General features: G+C 42.1%; 1 protein-coding gene across 6 annotated transcripts in view; it reads right to left on the bottom strand.

The window, feature by feature from the left end:
• Positions 1 to 18,895, bottom strand: part of dst (dystonin) — a 642,458-nt gene that overhangs the window by 391,456 nt on the left and 232,107 nt on the right. For all 6 annotated transcript variants that reach the window (XM_043681258.1, XM_043681269.1, XM_043681284.1 and 3 more), the window contains one exon: positions 14,689 to 14,781. In XM_043681258.1, coding sequence (XP_043537193.1) covers positions 14,689 to 14,781 — 93 coding nt within the window. The remainder of the gene's footprint in view (positions 1 to 14,688; positions 14,782 to 18,895) is intronic.

Genomic DNA, 18,895 nt, shown 5'->3' on the forward strand with positions numbered 1-18,895 from the left:
CACCATATTCTGTTCTCTGTTGTACCATCTGATGCAATTTTTATAGCACAATCTGCATGTACAGCATGCAAGAAATGCTTTTCACAATATCTCATAACACATGACAATAATAAATCAAATCAGCTGGATCCTATACCTCCTTCCATGAAGTTCAAATTCCATGCACAAGTGTTAAAAGGACAGAAAAGATTTCAGTCCTCAAAAGAATCATTTATTACCAAATGTTGCAAGCAATAAGGAAATCCATATAAAATTTTAAAGAATATTCTCAGTTCCTTCGGGGTGTTGCATTCAATACAGCTATCCCTTGTTTGAAGCATGTTCTTAATAATGGTGCTCATCCTTTAAAACAAACGAAAACTGCCTTTCCCTGAATCCTCACTAATTAATAGGAGGATCGGAAGGGAAGCAGCAAACAACAGGAGGATCAGTTTCGGGAGGGAAGAAGCAAGCAATGTACAAGAACATTTTGTTATTCAGTATGTAGATGTACCTATTACAGAAATAAGGCAGGGTAAGTGGCTGAGGTGTCAGTGGAGAGCACTTGCGCCCCAGTGATCATATTTCTTTTGGTTTTAAAACAGTTGTAGAAAAGGATAGACCAGACGAAAAGGTTAAAGTTCTAAATTAGAGGAAGACCAACTTTGATGGTATCAGGCAAGAACAAGGGGCGGATATTTGGAGAGGCAGATGAAAAATGGGATGCCTTAAAAAAAAAATTGAAATAACAAGAAGGGCAAGGCTGGTAAGTGTTGGGAATGCTGGATGATGTGAGAAATTGAGGTTCTGCTCAAGAAAAAGGAGGAAGCATGTGTCAGATATAGACAAGTGGGATCAAGTGAACCCCTTGAACAGTATATAGACAGTAGCAGTATACTTAATAGGGAAATCAGGAGAGCAAAAAGATGACATGAGGTAGCTCTGGCAAACAGGGTCAAGAGGAATCCAAAGGGATTCTGCAAATACATTAAAGACAAAATAGTAACCAGGGAAAGAGTAGGACTCCTTAAAGCTCAGTAAGGCCTCCTATGTGTGGAACCAAGGAGATGGGTGAGATACTAAACCAGTATTTTGCATCAGTATTTACTGTGGAGAAGGATATGGACGCAAGAGAATGTGGGGACATAAACAAGGGGCGGCACGGTGGCTAGCACTATTGCCTCACAGCGCCAGAGACCCAGGTTCGATTCCAGCCTTGGGCGATTGTCTGTGTGGAGTTTGCACATTCTCCTCATGTCTGTGTGGGTTTCCTCTGGATTCTCTGGTTTCCTCCCACATCCAAAGATGGGTAGGTCAGGTGAATTAGCCATTCTAAATTGCCCATAGTGTTCGGTGCATTAGTCAGAGGGAAATGGGTCTGGGTGAGTCACTCTTCAGAGGGTTGGTGTAGACTTGTTGGGCAGAAGGGCCTGTTTCCACACTGTAGGGAATCTAATCTAATCTAATATCTTGAAAAGTGTCCTTATTACAGAGGAGATGGTGCTGGATGCCTTAAAATGCATAAAGGTGGATAAATCCCTCGGACTCAACGGGGTGTACCTTTGAGGGTAGTGAGGGGAGTGATTCTCTGGACTTCTTGCTGAGATATTTATATTATTGATAGCCACAGGTGAGATTCCTGAAGATTGAAGGTGGGCTAATGTGGTGTCACTATTTAAGAAAGTTGGTAGGGAGAAGCCAGGGAACTATAGACTGGTGAGCCTGACATCAGTGATGGGCAAGTTGATGAAGGGGCTTCTGAGGGACAGGATTTACATGTACAGTATTTGGAAAGGTAAGAACTGATTAGGAATAGTCAATATTGCTTCGTATATGGGAAATAATGTCTCACAAACTTGATTGAGATTTTTGAAGAAGTGACAAAGAGGATTGATGAAGGCAGAGTGGTGGATGTGAGCTATATGAATGTCATTAAGGCATTGAACAAGGTTCTGCATGGTAGACTGGTTAACAAAGTTAGATCACATGAAATACAGGGAGAAGTAGTCATTTGGATACAGAACTGGCTCAAAGGTAGGAGACAGAGGATGGTGGTCATAAGGTCCTTTTCAGACTGGAGGTCTATGACCAGTGGTATGCCATCAGTCTAGGTGCACTGCGTTTTGTCATTTGTATAAATGATTTGGATGTGAACATAGGAGGTATGGTTAGTAAGTTTGCAAAAGGCACCAAAATTGGTGATGCAGTGGACAGTGAACATTACCTCAGATTATAACGGGATCTTGATCAGATGGGCTGAGGAGAGACAGATGAAGTTTAATTTGGATAAATGTGAAGTGTTGCTTTTCAGTAGGGAAAATCAGGGCAGGACTTATACACTTAATGGTAAGCTCCTGAGAAGTGTTACTGAACAAAGAAACCTTGGAGTGCAAGTTCATAGCTCCTTGATAGTGAGTCCCAACTAGACAGTGCAGTGAAGAAGGCATTTGATACAGAGTCATAGAGTCCGTTATAGACTAGACGAGACCCCTCAAACCATAGTTAAGCAGGTAACCCAGACCATAACTTTGCTATTTGTTTAGCTATGTGTATATTCCCGGAGTAAATTAGCTGGGTCGACTGCCAAGTTTTAAACTAACAAAATTTATTTACAAAATTACAGAATGAAACACAAAGAACAGAAAACAGAGTACCGGCTATCCAAACCTGATTTAATAATGCGGTTCCAAAAACACTTGCAACACTCCCAATACACACATCCCTTAGCAGAAACAGCAAACAATTGCACAGGCAACTTACAGTTCAAAATCATAAAGGCAGAAGGACAGAGAGAAGGCTTCCAGTTTCCCCTGTGACTCTTACTCAACTCCCTCCTGAACTAAACTGAACTGCACAGTTAGAGAGCTGGCCATCCCCCCTTGACTATATTAGTTTTTCAAAAGACCTTGCTTGCTTTTGGCCTGAAGCACTCATGTTAGGGTAAACAATAAGTCCCAATGAACCATTCAGACACGATGGAGCCTGGCCAATTACCCCTCTCTGAAAAAAAACTTAAGGGCAAAGTAACATTGTACAAGATTAGCATTGTGACAAGTCATAGAGGTGTACAGCACAGAAACAGACCCGTCGGTCCAACTCGTCTGTCCTAAAGTAATCTAGTCCCATTTGCCAGTATTTGGCCATTATCCCTCTAAACCCTTCCTATTCATGTACCCATCTAGCTACCTTTTAAATATAATTGTACCAGTCTCCATCACTTCTTCTGGCAGATCACTCCATCCACCCACCATCCTTTGCTTGAAAAGATTGCCCCTTAGCTCTCTTTTAAATCTTTCCCCTCTCACGGTAAACCTATGGCCTCTAGTTCTGGACTGCCCCCAACCCAGGGAAAAGACTTTGTTTATTTACCTTATCCATGCCCCTCATGATTTTATAAACCTCTAAAAAGTCACCCCGAGCCTCTGATGCGCCAGGGAAAATAGCTCCAGCCTATACAGCCTCTCTCTATAGCTCAAACCCTCCAATCCTGGTAACATCCTTGTCAATATTTTCTGAACCCTTTCAGATTTTGCAACATCCTTGTGATAAGAAGGGGACCAGAACTGTACACAATATTCCTAAAGTGGATAAACCAATGTCCTGTACAGCTGAAACATGAACTCCTAACTCTGATATTTAATGCACTGACCAAAAAAGGAAAGCATACCAAATGCCTTCTTCACTATCCTATCTTCCGGAAACTCCACTTTCAAGGAACTATGAAGCTGCACTCCAAGGTCTCTTTTTTTCAGCAGCACACTCCAGGACTTTACCATTAAGTGTATAAGTCCTGCACTGATTTGCCTTTCCAAAATGCAGCACCTCACATTTATCAAATTAAACTCCATCTGCTAATCCTCAGCCCATTGGCCCACCTGATCAAGATCCCATTGTACGCTGAGGCAACCTCTTTCGCTGTCCACGTCCAATTTTTGTGTCATCTGCAAACTTACTAACTATATATCCTATGTGCACATCCAAATCATTTATATAAATGACAAAAAACAGTTGACCCAGCACCGATCATTGTGGCACACCAGTGGTCACAGGCCTCCAGTCCAGTTCTGTATCCAAATGGCTAGTTATCCCTGTATTCCATGTGATCTAAACTTGCTAACCAGTCTACCATGAGGAACCTTGCCAAACACCTTACTGAAGTTCATACAGATCACGTCCATCGCTTTGCCCTCATCAATCCTCAAATAATGCTTGCCTTTATTGGCCAGAGCATAGGTTTTGGGAAATTATGTTGCAGCTGTACAGGACATTGGTTGGGTCACCATTAGAATATTGTGTGCAATTCCAGTCTCCCTGCTATAGGAAATATGTTGCGAAACTTGAAAGGATTCAGAAAAGATTTAGAAGAATATTGCCAGGGTTGGAAGGTTGGAACTACATGGAGAGGCTAAGTAGGCTGGGACTGTTTTCCCTGGAGCATTGGAGGCTGAGGGATGACCCCTCAGGATAGGGTGAATAATCAAAATCTTTTCCCCAGGGAGAGGAGACTAAAACTAGAGGGCTTAGGTTTAAAGTGAGAGGAAAAAGATTTAAAAGGACCTAAGGGGCAACCTTTTCATGGATGGAATGAACTGGCAAAGGGAATGATGGAGGCTGGTACAATTACATTATTTAAAAGGCATCTGGATGGGTATATGAATAGGAAAGATTTAGAGGGACATGGACCAAATGCTGGCAAATGAGACTCGATTAATTTAGGATACCTGGTTGGCATGGTGAGGGGACTGAAGGATCTGTTTCCATGCTGTACATCTCAACAACTCTGACTCAAAAGTTAGTAAATGTGCTATGTGATGTAAAGGTATATTTGGGTCAGTATGGCTCAAGGCAACCAATAGGTTTTTAAGCAGAAAAATTAGAGTCACTCATGATCACAACCCACACTTACCACATTTCTCATGGGCAAGTCATGTTCAATAAGCACATTTTTGTTTCCTCCACCTTTCACTTTTACAAATGCAGTTTAAGTAAGAGATAACTGCACCTCAGACATTAGTTTAAAGCTGTTGTGTGTTTTATCTTTGTGTCAGTGCTATCACTGTATCTTGGAGGTGTAATGAAGCCTTTAAACTGGGCTTACATATACGGATCACCTAACCTTGGAGCTGTCTTTTTTGGAACAAGTGTTATCTCCTGGTAGGCAGTTCAGACACATGATTAGTTTCAACCTGCACAGATTAAACAAATACTGAGAAACAAAAAGTTGATATTGAGATTTCAAAATCTCAATTTTTAAACTTAATTTAAAGCCTTTTTAAAAAGTGCACTTTTTTTGCCCAAGTGCCACCATCCCCGAACAGTATGTACACAGCACAATTCTATGATAATAACAAAAATGACCTTTTTTAAAGGCGTTGCTCAAGGGACAATGGCCAGGCCAATCAGAATTCGCCTAAAATAATCACCCGTCCACCTTACAAGGCAGACAAGGCCTTGGTTTAGCACCTTATTGGGAAGATGGTGCCTCAGAAAGGAATGATCTCTTTCTGCACTGCATTGTAGAGTCAGCCTAAATTTCTGCTAGTGTTTCCACAGTGGGACTTCAACCTGTAACCTTTAGACACAGAGGTGAGTTGGAGGAAGCAAGAATCAAGAAATTTATTGCTGGGAAGCAAGTCAGCTGATGTTGCACTTTAAGTGGGAGATCACATGATATCTAATGGCTTTATTTTTCAGTGAAGGCAATACATTCCCACACGTAACAGCTGAAGTCATGATTCCAAGCCATATTACAATGAGTATTTCCTAACCAACGGCATTCCTGTCATTAGTCATTTGCTTACATGTCATCTAGCAGTACTTTAAGCTGGTTACAATCCCATCACCTTTTGGAGACCTTCTGAAATCTCCAATACTTTATTCCTTTTCTAAAACGAAGAGGCACTCCGCTGCATTTTGATATGTAGAAACCTTCAGAGGGGTAAACAACCTAGTTGAACAGTACTAGGTCTGAACACAAGGAGTCTTGTTCAGCCCCTGGAAACATTGCATAGTGATTTTGCAAAACAGGAAATTTGCACTTCTACTTTCATAGGCACCTTAAATTATTTACATAAAAAGAGATGAATATTTGACTTTCTCCCATGAGGCCTTGGTTAAAGAGACAGGACAAAAAACACTTTTCAAAAATAATTTTTTCCTATGAAAGAGAAGGAGACTTTTACCAACTTTTTATAGTGCTTTAAACAGAGCAAAATATTCCAAGATGCTTCAGAATAGTATTAGCAAATAAAACCTGACAAAACCACAAAAGGAGACACTGGAACACGTGACCAAAGCTGAGCGACCAAAGTTATTTTTAAGGAGTAAGGATTAATGCAGCTTGAATGTAAAAACATCGAAGTTGCATCATGTACATCGGCATATCTAGACTCTTGTAATCTTACAGAGCACAAATGGGTTTCAGACCAACTGGTTAATGATAGAGCTAATGTTCAACTCCATCCCCTCTAAGCTGCTTCACCTCACCCTATCATTACAGCCTTCCATTATTTTCTCCCTCATTTTTATATAGGTTCCTTTTAAAAGCATGCATGCTGTTTACCTCAACTGGTCCTCGTGACAGTGATTGAGCCTCTTTAAGAGTTTGCTGAAGCTCAGAGTGTTCTATTTGCATACGCTCAGATAATGAAACAATCAACGCCCTTGTCCAACAAGATACCTGGATAGACTCAGGCATGGGATGGTAAGTAGGCAATGATGATCTTCAAAAACAGAGAAGCTAACCACCTCCTCTTGATGCTGAACTGCATTATCATCATTGAATACATCAACATCCTGGGCATTGCTACTGATCAAGAAACTGAACAGGAGCAGCCATAAATGCCATGGCTCCAAATTCAGGTCTGAGACACTCTCTCGAGTCTGATCTCCAACGTCTGCTGTCTTCACTTTCCCCTACCATCCAAAACAAAGCTTGAGTGGCATCTGATCCACTTCCAACATTCAATCCGTCCACAGTAGCAGCAGTGCGTACCATCTACAAGATGCATTCAGACAGACTAGGCCTTCTCAAATATCACCTTCTAAGCCTGTGACCTCAAACATCTGGAGCAAATAGTGAGCAGACTCGTAGGAATACTACCAACTCCAAATCTCTCACCATCCTTACTTTGGATCTATATCACCATTCCTCATTGTCACAGGGTTAAATTCTAGGACTCCCTCCCCAACAGCACAATGGGTGTAGTACACAACTCACTATCACCTTATCAAGGGGAATGAATGGCAGGCAATAAATATCACATTGGTATGTCTACAACCTATTAAAGGTAAAGGAAAGGTCAATTGTAAAAGTTACAAAGACTGATGAGGGTTTCTACAGCTGGTGAACTGGGCAATGATAGAAGTAAAAGAACCAGGAGCTGGAATAAACTGTTTGGTTCATTGAACGTGCTTTGCCATTTGCTTAGATCATGGCTGAAATTCAACCTCTCTTGACTCCCCTGGATTCCCTTAGAATCCAAACACCTTTTAATCTCAACCCTGAATATGCTCAGCAATAAAACATCTACAGTCCTTTGAGCTGGAGAATTCCCAAGCTTCATAATACTTTGAATGAAGAGATTTCTTTTGATCTCAGTGCTAAATGACCAACTCCTCATTTTGACACTGGGACCCATTTCTAAACTCTTCAGCCAGAAACCTGTCTATTGCAAACCCTCTTTGAATTGTGTGTTCCAATGAAATCACTTCTCACGGTGACTGGCATCAATCAATGACTCATTGGTAAAGTCCTTTACAATTCATTATCCAAATGAACCAAAGATACCAGTAAATGAAATTCAGCACTTGGGTTTCTAAATGCTATTGAACAACTATTCCAATAATAATTTCTTCCTCCTTACTGCTCATTAGTGAAGCAATAGCAAACTCTATCCAGGTCAGGATGTCAAGGCCAAAGCCAGAATCATGGATCACTTTCTTGACAAACATTCACCCACAATTTATATAGCTGTCTCTCTATCAGACCGTGACTATTGGAACTGTGAGTTGGAGGAACTGTGCTTGGGAATGGAAGGGTTGAGTTAAGGAGCAAGAGGAAAGATAGACAGATACAAATCAGTAATGGGCTCATGAACCATTAACAAAGACTCAGTGGAAATCCAGTTTTATTTAAGTCCAACTATCCCATACTTGGCTAATTTATAATGAGCTTTTGTTCACGTTAAGTCTGTTGCCAATATCTACTTTTCTCACAAAATGAAGCAACTTTCTCATCCCCATGACCTCGGACACACTGCAAGCCTGAAAACAAGTTTTTCCAGTCTTTACTCAAATGGGACACGGACAAAAAAAACCTAACAGCATGGAAGGCAATCTTGGCAAGAAACATTGGAATCAGTCAGGCTGTAACTGTGGAGAAGGAGATTAACTTAAACTTTTAGGTCAATGATCTTTGGTCATTATGTAGCGTCGCAATTACGAATGAAATGTCACACCCCTCACACCGAAAGGTGGTGGCTGACTGGCATTGCTTTGCCTGTCAGCTTCCTGCTAACGCTGGTATTTTAACAGCGACAGAGAAGCTAATTGACTCCTGGGCCAATTCAGCTCCAAAAATGACCAATTAATGGATACTTAAAGTCTTCTCACACTACAGCTGGTCTCGCACTCTCTTCCACAAATGTCCCCAAGGACTCCCCTACCGACCCGACTCTTGAGGGCTTGCCAGTCTGCTCCAGCAAGATCCAGGAGTGTGCCTCAATATCTGACACCAGTCTCTGCTTCTGGTAAGATTGCCACAATTAGTTAGTCAATAGGTCTTGGAAAAATGGAATCCGTACAGTGTGGAAACAGGCCATTCAGCCCATCGAATCCATACTGACCCTGGAAAGACAATCTCACCGAGACCCACCCACATCCTAGACTCTATGGACGATTTAGCATGCCCAATCTACTTAATCTGTACAGTTTTGGACTGTGGCAGGAAACGGGAGCAGCCAGAGGAAACTCACGCAGACACACAGAACATGCAAACTCCACACAGTCAGTTGCCCGGAGGTGGAATTGAACCTGGGTCCCTGGCGCTGTGAAGCAATATTAACCACTGAGCCACCGTGCCACACAAAGATGGCTTCACCTCCCAGTTTGTATTTCTTTGTGGGGAAGGAATGGCATTCCGATGGCAAACAAATTAAAATGCGGCACAGCTATTAAAACCTGGCTGGGCCTATCTGACCAAACAGAGGTCTGCTCATCCCTTTTGATGTCTGTGCTTGGAGGAGGTGGAGAAGACGAACAGCATCATGGCTACCCATCCATTTCTTAATCCCCAGACTCCCTGCTCGTGCATAGAGGTTGACTTGTTTTAAATTGATGTTTCTACAAATCTGCTCTGAGCTACTAGAAGGTGCATGTTTTTGTTCACTTGGGTATCTGGTGAAAGATGAAAAACCTCAAATGGAGAAACACTGAGTCATGAAGATATTCTGTACTTTGACACAAACACTGAATGATGGCTGTTGCATTTGTATGACGTTTAAGCACTCAGAGCTTTTGTGAGCCAAACCATATGTTTCCCACCCACCAGATGTAATACATATAATCAATGTATAATACATTACTGTAAACATCCTAATCCCAACACAACATTTTCAAATTTCAATTTATTTTGGTCCCACTATGAAACTCTGCCTGGTGACAGCAGTCCATTTTAGAAATTCAAAAGCTATAATTTCACAGAAATAGGACAACTTTGGTTTCAAGATGAAACTGCCAAATGCACACAGCTCTCTTGGTCACTTCAGCAGGTCATTACACTACCAGACACCAATGATCACCTCTATTCAAAGTCACCCAATTCCAATATGGCTAAGCAGGTGTTAGTGACCTTGTCCTGAAGAAATTCCGAATATGTCTGAGATACCAAAGATGAAAACTGTTTCGTTTTTTTATGTCTTACCCTCAAGCATTTGTTGTCCGGACCTCACCATTATAGGGGAGTGCATTTGGACTGTCATCTGCATTATGTACTCAGGTACTTGGAGAGGGACTTGAATCCACAGTAGTCAGCAATTAATGATTAATCGGCGTTATCTCCTACATATTTCATTTTAATCATTCAGGTGCTGGCAAGGTCAGCATTTATTGCCCATCCCTAATTGTTGTTGAGAAGGAGAGGCTGAAGTATGTCCTTGAACTCCATTTGCTATAGGGAAACCCACAGTGCTGTTAGGGAAGGAGTTCTAGAATTTTGACCCAATAACAGTAAAGAAACGATGATCTAGTTCCAAATCCGGGTGATGTTTGGCTTGAAAGAGAAGTTGCAGGTGGCAGTATTCCCTTGCATCTGTTGCCTTGTCTTTCTAGGTGGGAGAGGTCACGGCCTTGGAAGATGCATCCAAGGAGGTTCAATAAGTTTTTGCAGTGCATCTTGTAAATGGTACAGACTGCTGCCACTGTGCATCAGCAGTGAATACATAAGGTAGTGGATGGTGTGTCAAATGAAAGTGCTGCTTTATTTTTGACCCCAGTGTTGTTTGCAAGATGCATGCATCTAGGTAAGTGGAAAATATTCCATCAATCACATTTCTGACTTCTACCTTGTAAATGGTGGACTGGCTCATAGTTGGGGAATCGAGGACCAGGAGCAGAGTCAAAAAGATTGAGACAGGCCTTTCAGGAGTGAAGTTAATGAACATTTGCTCACACAAAAGGTGGTACAAGCTTGCAAGTATTCTGCAAATGGCAATCAATGCTGCATCAATTGTTAATTCTAAAACTGGGATTGAGTTTTGTTCACCACTGGTGTCTCGGCATATGGAGCATCATCATTTCATCTAGTCAGCCATCATCTCACTGATGACTAAACAGGGTCAAGCAAAAAAAAAAAGGCGACCTGCTACTCTTACATTTCTCCAATGGTGGCTCACAGGATATGGATGGTGGGAGTTTGGATGAAAGTAGTGCAGTTGAATGTTGAAAGGAGATGATTTGGTTATTGGTTATGGCTATTGCCTGATACTTGTATGACAATTCAATATTAATCTCATACCCACTGATGAAACTTATCCATAGGGAAATATCATGAAAGTAAATTATGCTACATTCATACTTTTATAACTAATAACGTAAAATACTCAATAATGTGAGGTGGCATGAGGAAGGATGGAATTATCATGAATATACTCAACATGAAATGGTTAGCCTAGCAGTAAAGTTAATATTTTGAGAGAGGATTTATATAAGCTATTTAAGATTTGTATCTCTGGTTCACATTAGTGAGAATGCTACACAGGAAATGACCGATTAGAATGGGTCATCACAGCATACTCTGAAGAGAATTCTTTCCAAAACCTCCCCTTGGGAATTAGGCAATATGTTTAGAGCCTGTCACAATTTATCACAAAGGGGGAAGTTTTGCATATGGACAAACAAAAGCCAGCATTGTTGACATGATGAGTTGTGCTTAAGTTCAGAACTATTATAGCTACAGACTGCTTATTCTTGCTCTTCATCAGGCTGGCTGATCTGCCCAACTTCAGGCAGCAGGAATTTGCTGCAGCTCAAGGTGCAGGATTAATCAGGATTAAACAGTTCAAAAATGGTGTTTTACAATGTCTCAGTTCAAAGATTACTTTTTAAAGAAATATCTGTGAGAATTGGTCTACACATTGGGTGTAGCATACTTGCACAACATTCTGACTTGCCTTGTCAGAGAATGGCACACAGGGCTAATGTAGATTAGCATGGACCTGTATGCATCTTGCAACAGAGCTGCTTTTCTGTATCAAATGTCTTATACAGATGTGTTATTTTTATGATCATACTTTCTGACTTTCTCTTCAATCTGTAGCAAACCAAGGAGTTTCTGAACAAAAGTGTGCTCTCCTGACAGGCACAGGCCTCCAATCACACTGCTGAAACAGCCACTGATGTCACAGGCATACTAACTCGAACCAGACACTTTGTTCAGTTATGGCTCAGGTAAAAGTGAGGACTGCAGATGCTGGAGATCAGAGTCAAGGTTAGAGTGGTGCTGGAAAAGCACAGCAGGTCAAGCAACATTCGAGGAGTAGGAAAATCGACATCAGGAATGAGGCTCAGCCTGCTCAGACTGTATAATCAAAGGGTAAGGGCCGTCTTTAAGATGAAACTTTAAATCAAAGCCCCACCTGCTCACTCAGATGAATGTAAAAGATGCTATAACATTATTTCAAAGAACAGGGAATTTTTCCCTGTTGTCCTCACCACTATTAGTCTTTCAGCCAACACAGAAAACATATTAGCTGGTTGATTATCTAAATGCTATGAAAATTAACAGAATCCCTATCATGTGGAAGCAGGCCATTCAGTCCTTCAAGTCTACATCAACTCGCCGAAGATCATCCCACCCATTGCTATCCCCTCCTACTGTATCCCAGTAACCCTGTATTTCCCATGGCCAATCCAAATAACTTGCACATCTTTGGACTGCTGCATTTTTAAAATTACACTTCAACAAAGTATTTTAGTGGATGTGAAGTGTTTTGTGAAGTCTTAAGGCTGTGAAAGGCATGAAGCAAATGCAAGTCACTTTTTTTGATTTGCAAATAGCCACACCATATGAAGTCAAGGTTAGAGTAGTGCTGGAAAAACACAGCAGGTCAGGTTGCATCCGAGGAGCTATATGTAGTACTACTCCAGGAGTTAATATCAATAGGAAAATAACAAATTGGCTGTAGCTCTCTGTTCTAGAAAAGGGAAGGCTAAAGGATAACTTTCAGATTATGAGCACGTTCAAAACTGTGGATATGGGGAAAATATTGCACTTATGGTCCAAAATTGGCCAGGCCTCAAAGAATTGCCACTAATAAACAAAGCAGGGAATTCAGGAGAAACTTCATTATTCAGAGAGTGGCAAGAGTGCGGATCTCTTCAACACACGGAATAATTGAGGCAAATGTCATAGATGGATTTAAGAGGAAGTTAATTAAGTAGATGAGGGAGGAAGCAATAAAGAATTTGATGCTGGTGATAGATGAAGAGGAGCAGAAGGAAGCTGTGTGAAGCATAAACACCACAGACCATTTGCTGTGTGTGAGCTACACTGTAAATTCTATTTTTCAATGAAGTGATTGATAAGATTGAGAATACAGGGCTGCAGTCTTGTCAGTAAAAATGGATTAAAGTCTGGAAGTGGCCATGTTAATGACAAGTTTATATCACGTAAAGCAATGTAAACCACTCAAGACAGATGCTGCTGTAATGGAATGTTCTGTACGACGCTCAATTTCAGTGCCAGCTTTGCATTTAATTTTGCTTCTGGATTTTTAAAAACTCCAGTAATTCGTACAAAGTATGGTTACAGCACAAAAGACGGTAATTCACCCCACCTTGCCCAGCTCTCTCTAACATAGTCCCTGATATCCCAGTTTTGTTTTTTTTTTACGCAGCCCGACAATGCCTTTTTCTTCAAGTAATCATTCATTTTCTTTGGAAAGTCATGAACTAACTTGTCTCCATCAAAATCTCACGCAGACATTCCAAATTGTTAAGGATTTGCTGCGTCAAACTTTTTCTGCCTGCCATTGCTACTTATACCAATCGCTTTAAAATTCCTTTTATGCCTTTTATTCTTACCTATTTGTTTCTGGGATGAGATAGACTGTCGCTGGTTAGGTCAGTATATATTACATATCGCGTTTTCACTGAAATCAATGTGGCAAGGGGACTTAGAGGGGAAATGGGAAAAACCTTTTCACCCAGAGGTTAGTGAGTGCCTGGGATTTGATGCCGGTTTTGCAGCAGGGGAAGAAATTCTCTATTCACTTTAAAGGAACTGGGGTCTGCACCTGAGGTTCTGTAACCTGCAAAGGCTATGGACCAAATGCCTGGAGAAGGGATTAGAATGAGTGGTTAGATTTGACTTGTGCAAGCACAATGGGCCAAATGGCTCATTCCTATTCCGGACCTTTTTAATGAGCCATTTCTATGAGAGGTGAAGGATTTCAGTCTGGCAGGGGTCAGTGTGTGTCTGTGAGGGGAACCTCCTGCTGCTGGAGGTGGCAAGCTTGTGGGTGGGGAGAGCACTGCAGTGCACTCAGCGTGTGATGGCCTAACCAAAACCCAACCACCCTCTTGTCCCCACCAAGATGACATTTTAGGTGGGAGGCCTATGGCTAAGATTCCTACCCCACTACCAATTCAGATCCTGAAGTGCTCAATTAAGGATCACTGCAGGCAAACCTGTCATCGTCATCTAACTTTCATTCAAGCTGCTATTAGACACTGACTGCCCTCCATTTCCTTTCTAATCCCTCCACTAATCACCGTCAAATCTGTGCTTTTGGAAATTGGCCTCTCCACAATGGGAAACAGGTCTTTCCTGAGAACTCTGTCTAAGCCCGTTATAACTTTATACACCTCGTTTTGCTTGAAATATCTTGACAGTATTGTCTTGTACCTAAATCTTAGCACTCCTCACCCCCTCCTTACCTCACTTCAAACCTCAATCAAATCCATTTTGTAAAATTGGTCCTCAAATAATAATTGTGAACTCAATCGTGATACTGAAGCTTTTCAAACACTTCACTGAGAAGCAAAAGAGAGCACACAGAACAACAATATGGTAACTTAAAAAAAATGCAATCTCTTAATACCAATAGTTCCTTAATAAAACATACACTGGACTGAAAAAGCCAAAATATTAATGTTGGACGTATCATTGAGCCAGCACAAACATGCTGAAGAGAAAAATGAAAATTGTACCTGAAAGTGCAAAATAATGGTCCAGATCAGCCCCAAGGTGAGCTTAGGATTTCCATCAGTGATGTCATCATTTCTGATGTTCACCAGTTTGACCTGCACCCAGAAAACAAAGTGAAGATCAATTCAACTGTCCAATAAAATTCATTGTTAAATATTGAGATAGAGGTGTTCATTTGTTACCTTAACCACTGCACAGTTGAATAGTAAGTCCACCCAAATGTAAAGAAATGTCCGAGTGCTTGATATTCACGTCTAAAGTTTGGATCTCACTTGCTGAAATAACTCCCAATTGGAGGGAATTTTAAGACCATGGGGTTGACAGTTACTGGAAATCAGAGTTAAAAATCACACAACACCAGGTTATAGTGGACTATAACCTGGTGTTGTGTGATTTTTAACTTTGTACACCCCAGTCCAACACCGGCATCTCCGAATCATGACTGGAAATCAGGTCAGTGACCAATCAGAATATTTAGAAACATACGGGAGCACTAATTGCACATATAAGCAGCTAGTTCAGAAGAAATTTGGCAAGTTTAATGTTACCAAAAGTCTTTCCTAAATGCCATTTTTTTAGGAGTCTCCTTTTGAACTAATGTTCATTATGCAGATTAGGTCAACAAATGTAATCTCAGGCAGAACAAAGAGCAAGGAACATTACAGCACAGGAACAGGCCCTTCGGCCCTCCAAGCCTGCGCTGATCCAGATCCTCTATCTAAACCTGTCGTCTATTCCCTAAGGATCTGTATCCCTCTGCTCCCTGACCATTAATGTATCTGTCTAGATGCATCTTAAATGACACTACCGTTCCTGCCCCTACCACCTCCGCTGGCAACACATTCCAGGCACTCACCACCCTTTGCGTAAAGAACTTTCCACACATATATCCTGTAAACCTTTCCCCTCTCACTTTGAACTCGTGACCACTAGTAATTGAGACCCCCCCTCTGGGGGAAAAAACTTCTGGCTACCCACCCTGTCTATACCTCTCATGATCTTGTAGACCTCAATCAGGGCCCCCTCAACCTCCATCTTTCTAATGAAAATAATCATAATCTATTCAACCTCTCTTCACTGCGACCGCCCTCCATACCAGGCAACATCCTGGTGAACCTCCTCTCCACCCTCTCCAAAGCATCCACATCCTTTTGGTAATGTGGTGACCAGAACTGTACGCAGTATTCCAAATGTGGCCAAATCAAAGTCCTACACATCTGTAACATGACCTGCCAACTCTTGTACTCAATATCCCGTCTGATGAAGAAATCATGCCGTATGCCTTCTTGACCACTCAATCGACCTGCATTGCCACCTTCAGGGTACAATGGACCTGAACACCCAGATCTCTCTGTACATCAATTTTCCCCAGGACTTTTCCATTCACTCTTGAATTGGATCTTCCAAAATGCATCATCTCGCATTTGCTCAGACTGAATTCCATCTGCCATTTCTCTGCCCATCTCTCCAATCTATCTGTATTCTGCTGTATTCTCTGACAGTCCCCTTCACTATCTGTTCCTTCACCAATCCTAGTGTCATCTGCAAACTTGCTAATCAGGCAACCAATACCTTCGTCCAAATTATTTATGTATATCACAAACACCAGTGGTCCCAGCACAGGTCCCTGTAGAAGACCACTGGTCACGGTTCTCCATTTTGAGAAACTCCCTTCCACTACTACTCTCTGTCTCCTGTTACCCACACAGTTCTCTAACCATCTAGCTAGTACACCCTAGACCCCATGCAACTTCACTTTCTCAATCAGCCTTTCATGGGGAACCTTATCAAATGCCTTACTAAAATCCATGTGTATGACATCTACAGCCCTTCCTGCATCAATTAACTTTGCTACCTTCTCAAAGAATTCTATTAGGTTTGTAAGACATGACCTTCCCCGCACGGTGGCACAGTGGTTAGCACTGATAAGCCAATTTTCTTCCAAATGGGAATAGATCCTATCCCTCAATGTCTTCTCCAACAGCTTCCCCTACCAGTGATGTTGGTCTATAATTACCTGGATTGTCCTTGCTACACTTCTTAAACATGGGGACAACATTAGCAATTCTCCTGTCCTCCGGACCTCACCTGTGTTCAGGGATGCTGCAGAAATATCTGTTAAGCCACAGCTATTCCCTCTCTCATTTCCCTAATAAGCTGGGATAGATCCCATCCAGACCTGGGGACTTGAACATCTTAATGCCTTTTAGAATACCCAACACTTCCTCCCTCCTTATGCTGACTTGATCTAGAGTAATCAAACATCTATCCCTAACCTCAACATCAGTCATGCCCCTCTCCTTCATGAATACCAATGCAAAGTACTTGTTAAGAATCTCACCCATTTTCTCTGACTCCACGTGTAGCTTTCCACCTTTGTCCTTGAGTGGGCCAACCCTTTCTCTAGTTACCCTCTTGCTCCATATATATGAAAAAAGGCTTTGGGACTTTCCTTAACCCTGTTTGCAAAAGATATTTCATGACTCCTTTTAGCCCTCATAAATCCTCATTTCAGATTGGTCCTACATTCCCAATAATCTTCCAAGCTTTGTCTGTCTTCAGTAGCCAAGACCTTATGTACGCATCCCTTTTCCTCTTAGCTAGGCTCACAATTTCACCGGTCATCCACGGTTCCCTAATCCCCTTGCCATTTCATTCCCTCATTTTCACAGGAACATACCTCTCCTGAACTCTAATCAACGTCTCTTTAAAAGCCTCCCACATATCGACTATTTCAGGTGACTATTTCAGTTGCATTAGCCTGGACACTAATTCAATATCATAGTCTTTCCAAGCACTTCTCAGCCTTTCTGAGAGAGCAGAGGCACTACTGGGTACGGGGAAAAAATCACTCAGGAGGTCAATGGTGAGAACTGCAAATCCAAATCCTGCTCTTAACTGATGCCCATGGACTCCCACCTAGAACAGGAGTCACTGAGCAGCAAAGGAAAGATGGCAAGTACCTTTCTCACCCAGAGCTAGAAACAAACCTCCTGAAGTTGCTGAATGGTGTGCCACACGAGGAGCTCATTCAGCCCACCACATCCCACTGACAACGCCACGGAGTTACTGTTAGCCAGAAGGTTTAGATGAGATCTGGGGATATTTTTTCATTAAGGATGGTAGAAATATGGAAAGCGCTGAGAGGGTGGTGGAGGCAGGTTCTCTCACAATATTTAAGAAGCATCTGGATCAGGACTTAAAATGCCACAGCATAGTAGTAGGCTATGAACCAAGTGCAGGTAAATGGGATGAGTGTAGTTTGCTGTTTGTTGATCAGTACAAGTGTGGTAAACTGAAGGGCAAGTTTCAATGCTTTATGGCTCTAAGACGGAGTGAATATCTGTCCAGTCAGTCAGATTCTTTTTTAGTGCTAGGAGAAAGTGAGGACTGCAGATGCTGGAGATCATAGTCGGAAAGTGTGGTGCTGGAAAAGCACAGCAGATCAGGCAACATCCGAGGAGCAGGGGAATTGACGTTTCAGGCATAAGCTCGTCATCAGGTATGTTCGGGGGCAGTTGACAGATAAATAGGAGGGCGGGTGTGGGGGGGGAGGAAGGTAGCAGGGAAGGCGATAGGTAGATGGAGGTGGGGGGAGATGGTGATAGGCCGGAGAGGTTGGTGGAGCAGATAGGTGGGAAGGAAGATGGACAGAAAGGACAGTTCAAGAGGACGGTGCTGAGTTGGAGGGTTGAATCTGGATTGAAGTGGGGGAACGGAACATGAGAAAACTGGTGAAATCATTGTTGATACCCTATGGCTGAAAGGTCCAATGGCAGAAGGTAAGACGTTCTTCCTCCATGTGTAAGGTGGCTCGGATTTGGAAATATAGGCGGCCCAGGACTTGCATGTCATAGAGTCATAGAGATGTACAGCATGGAAACAGACCCTTCGATCCAACCCGTCCATGCCGACCAGATATCCCAACCCAATCTAGTCCCATCTGCCAGCACCCGGCCCATATCCCTCCAAATCCTTCCTATTCATATACCCATCCAAATGCCTTTTAAATGTTGCAATTGTACAAGCCTCCACCACTTCCTCTGGCAGTTCAACCCATATACATCCCACCCTCTTTTACATCTTTCCCCTCTCACCCTAAACCTATGCCCTCTAGTTCTGGACTCCCCGACCCCAGGGAAAAGACTTTGTCTATTTATCCTATCCATGCCCCTCATAATTTTGTAAACCTCTAGAAGGTCACCCCTC

This window comes from Chiloscyllium plagiosum, chromosome 3, assembly GCF_004010195.1.
Source record: "Chiloscyllium plagiosum isolate BGI_BamShark_2017 chromosome 3, ASM401019v2, whole genome shotgun sequence".
Classification (NCBI taxonomy): Eukaryota; Metazoa; Chordata; class Chondrichthyes; order Orectolobiformes; family Hemiscylliidae; genus Chiloscyllium; species Chiloscyllium plagiosum.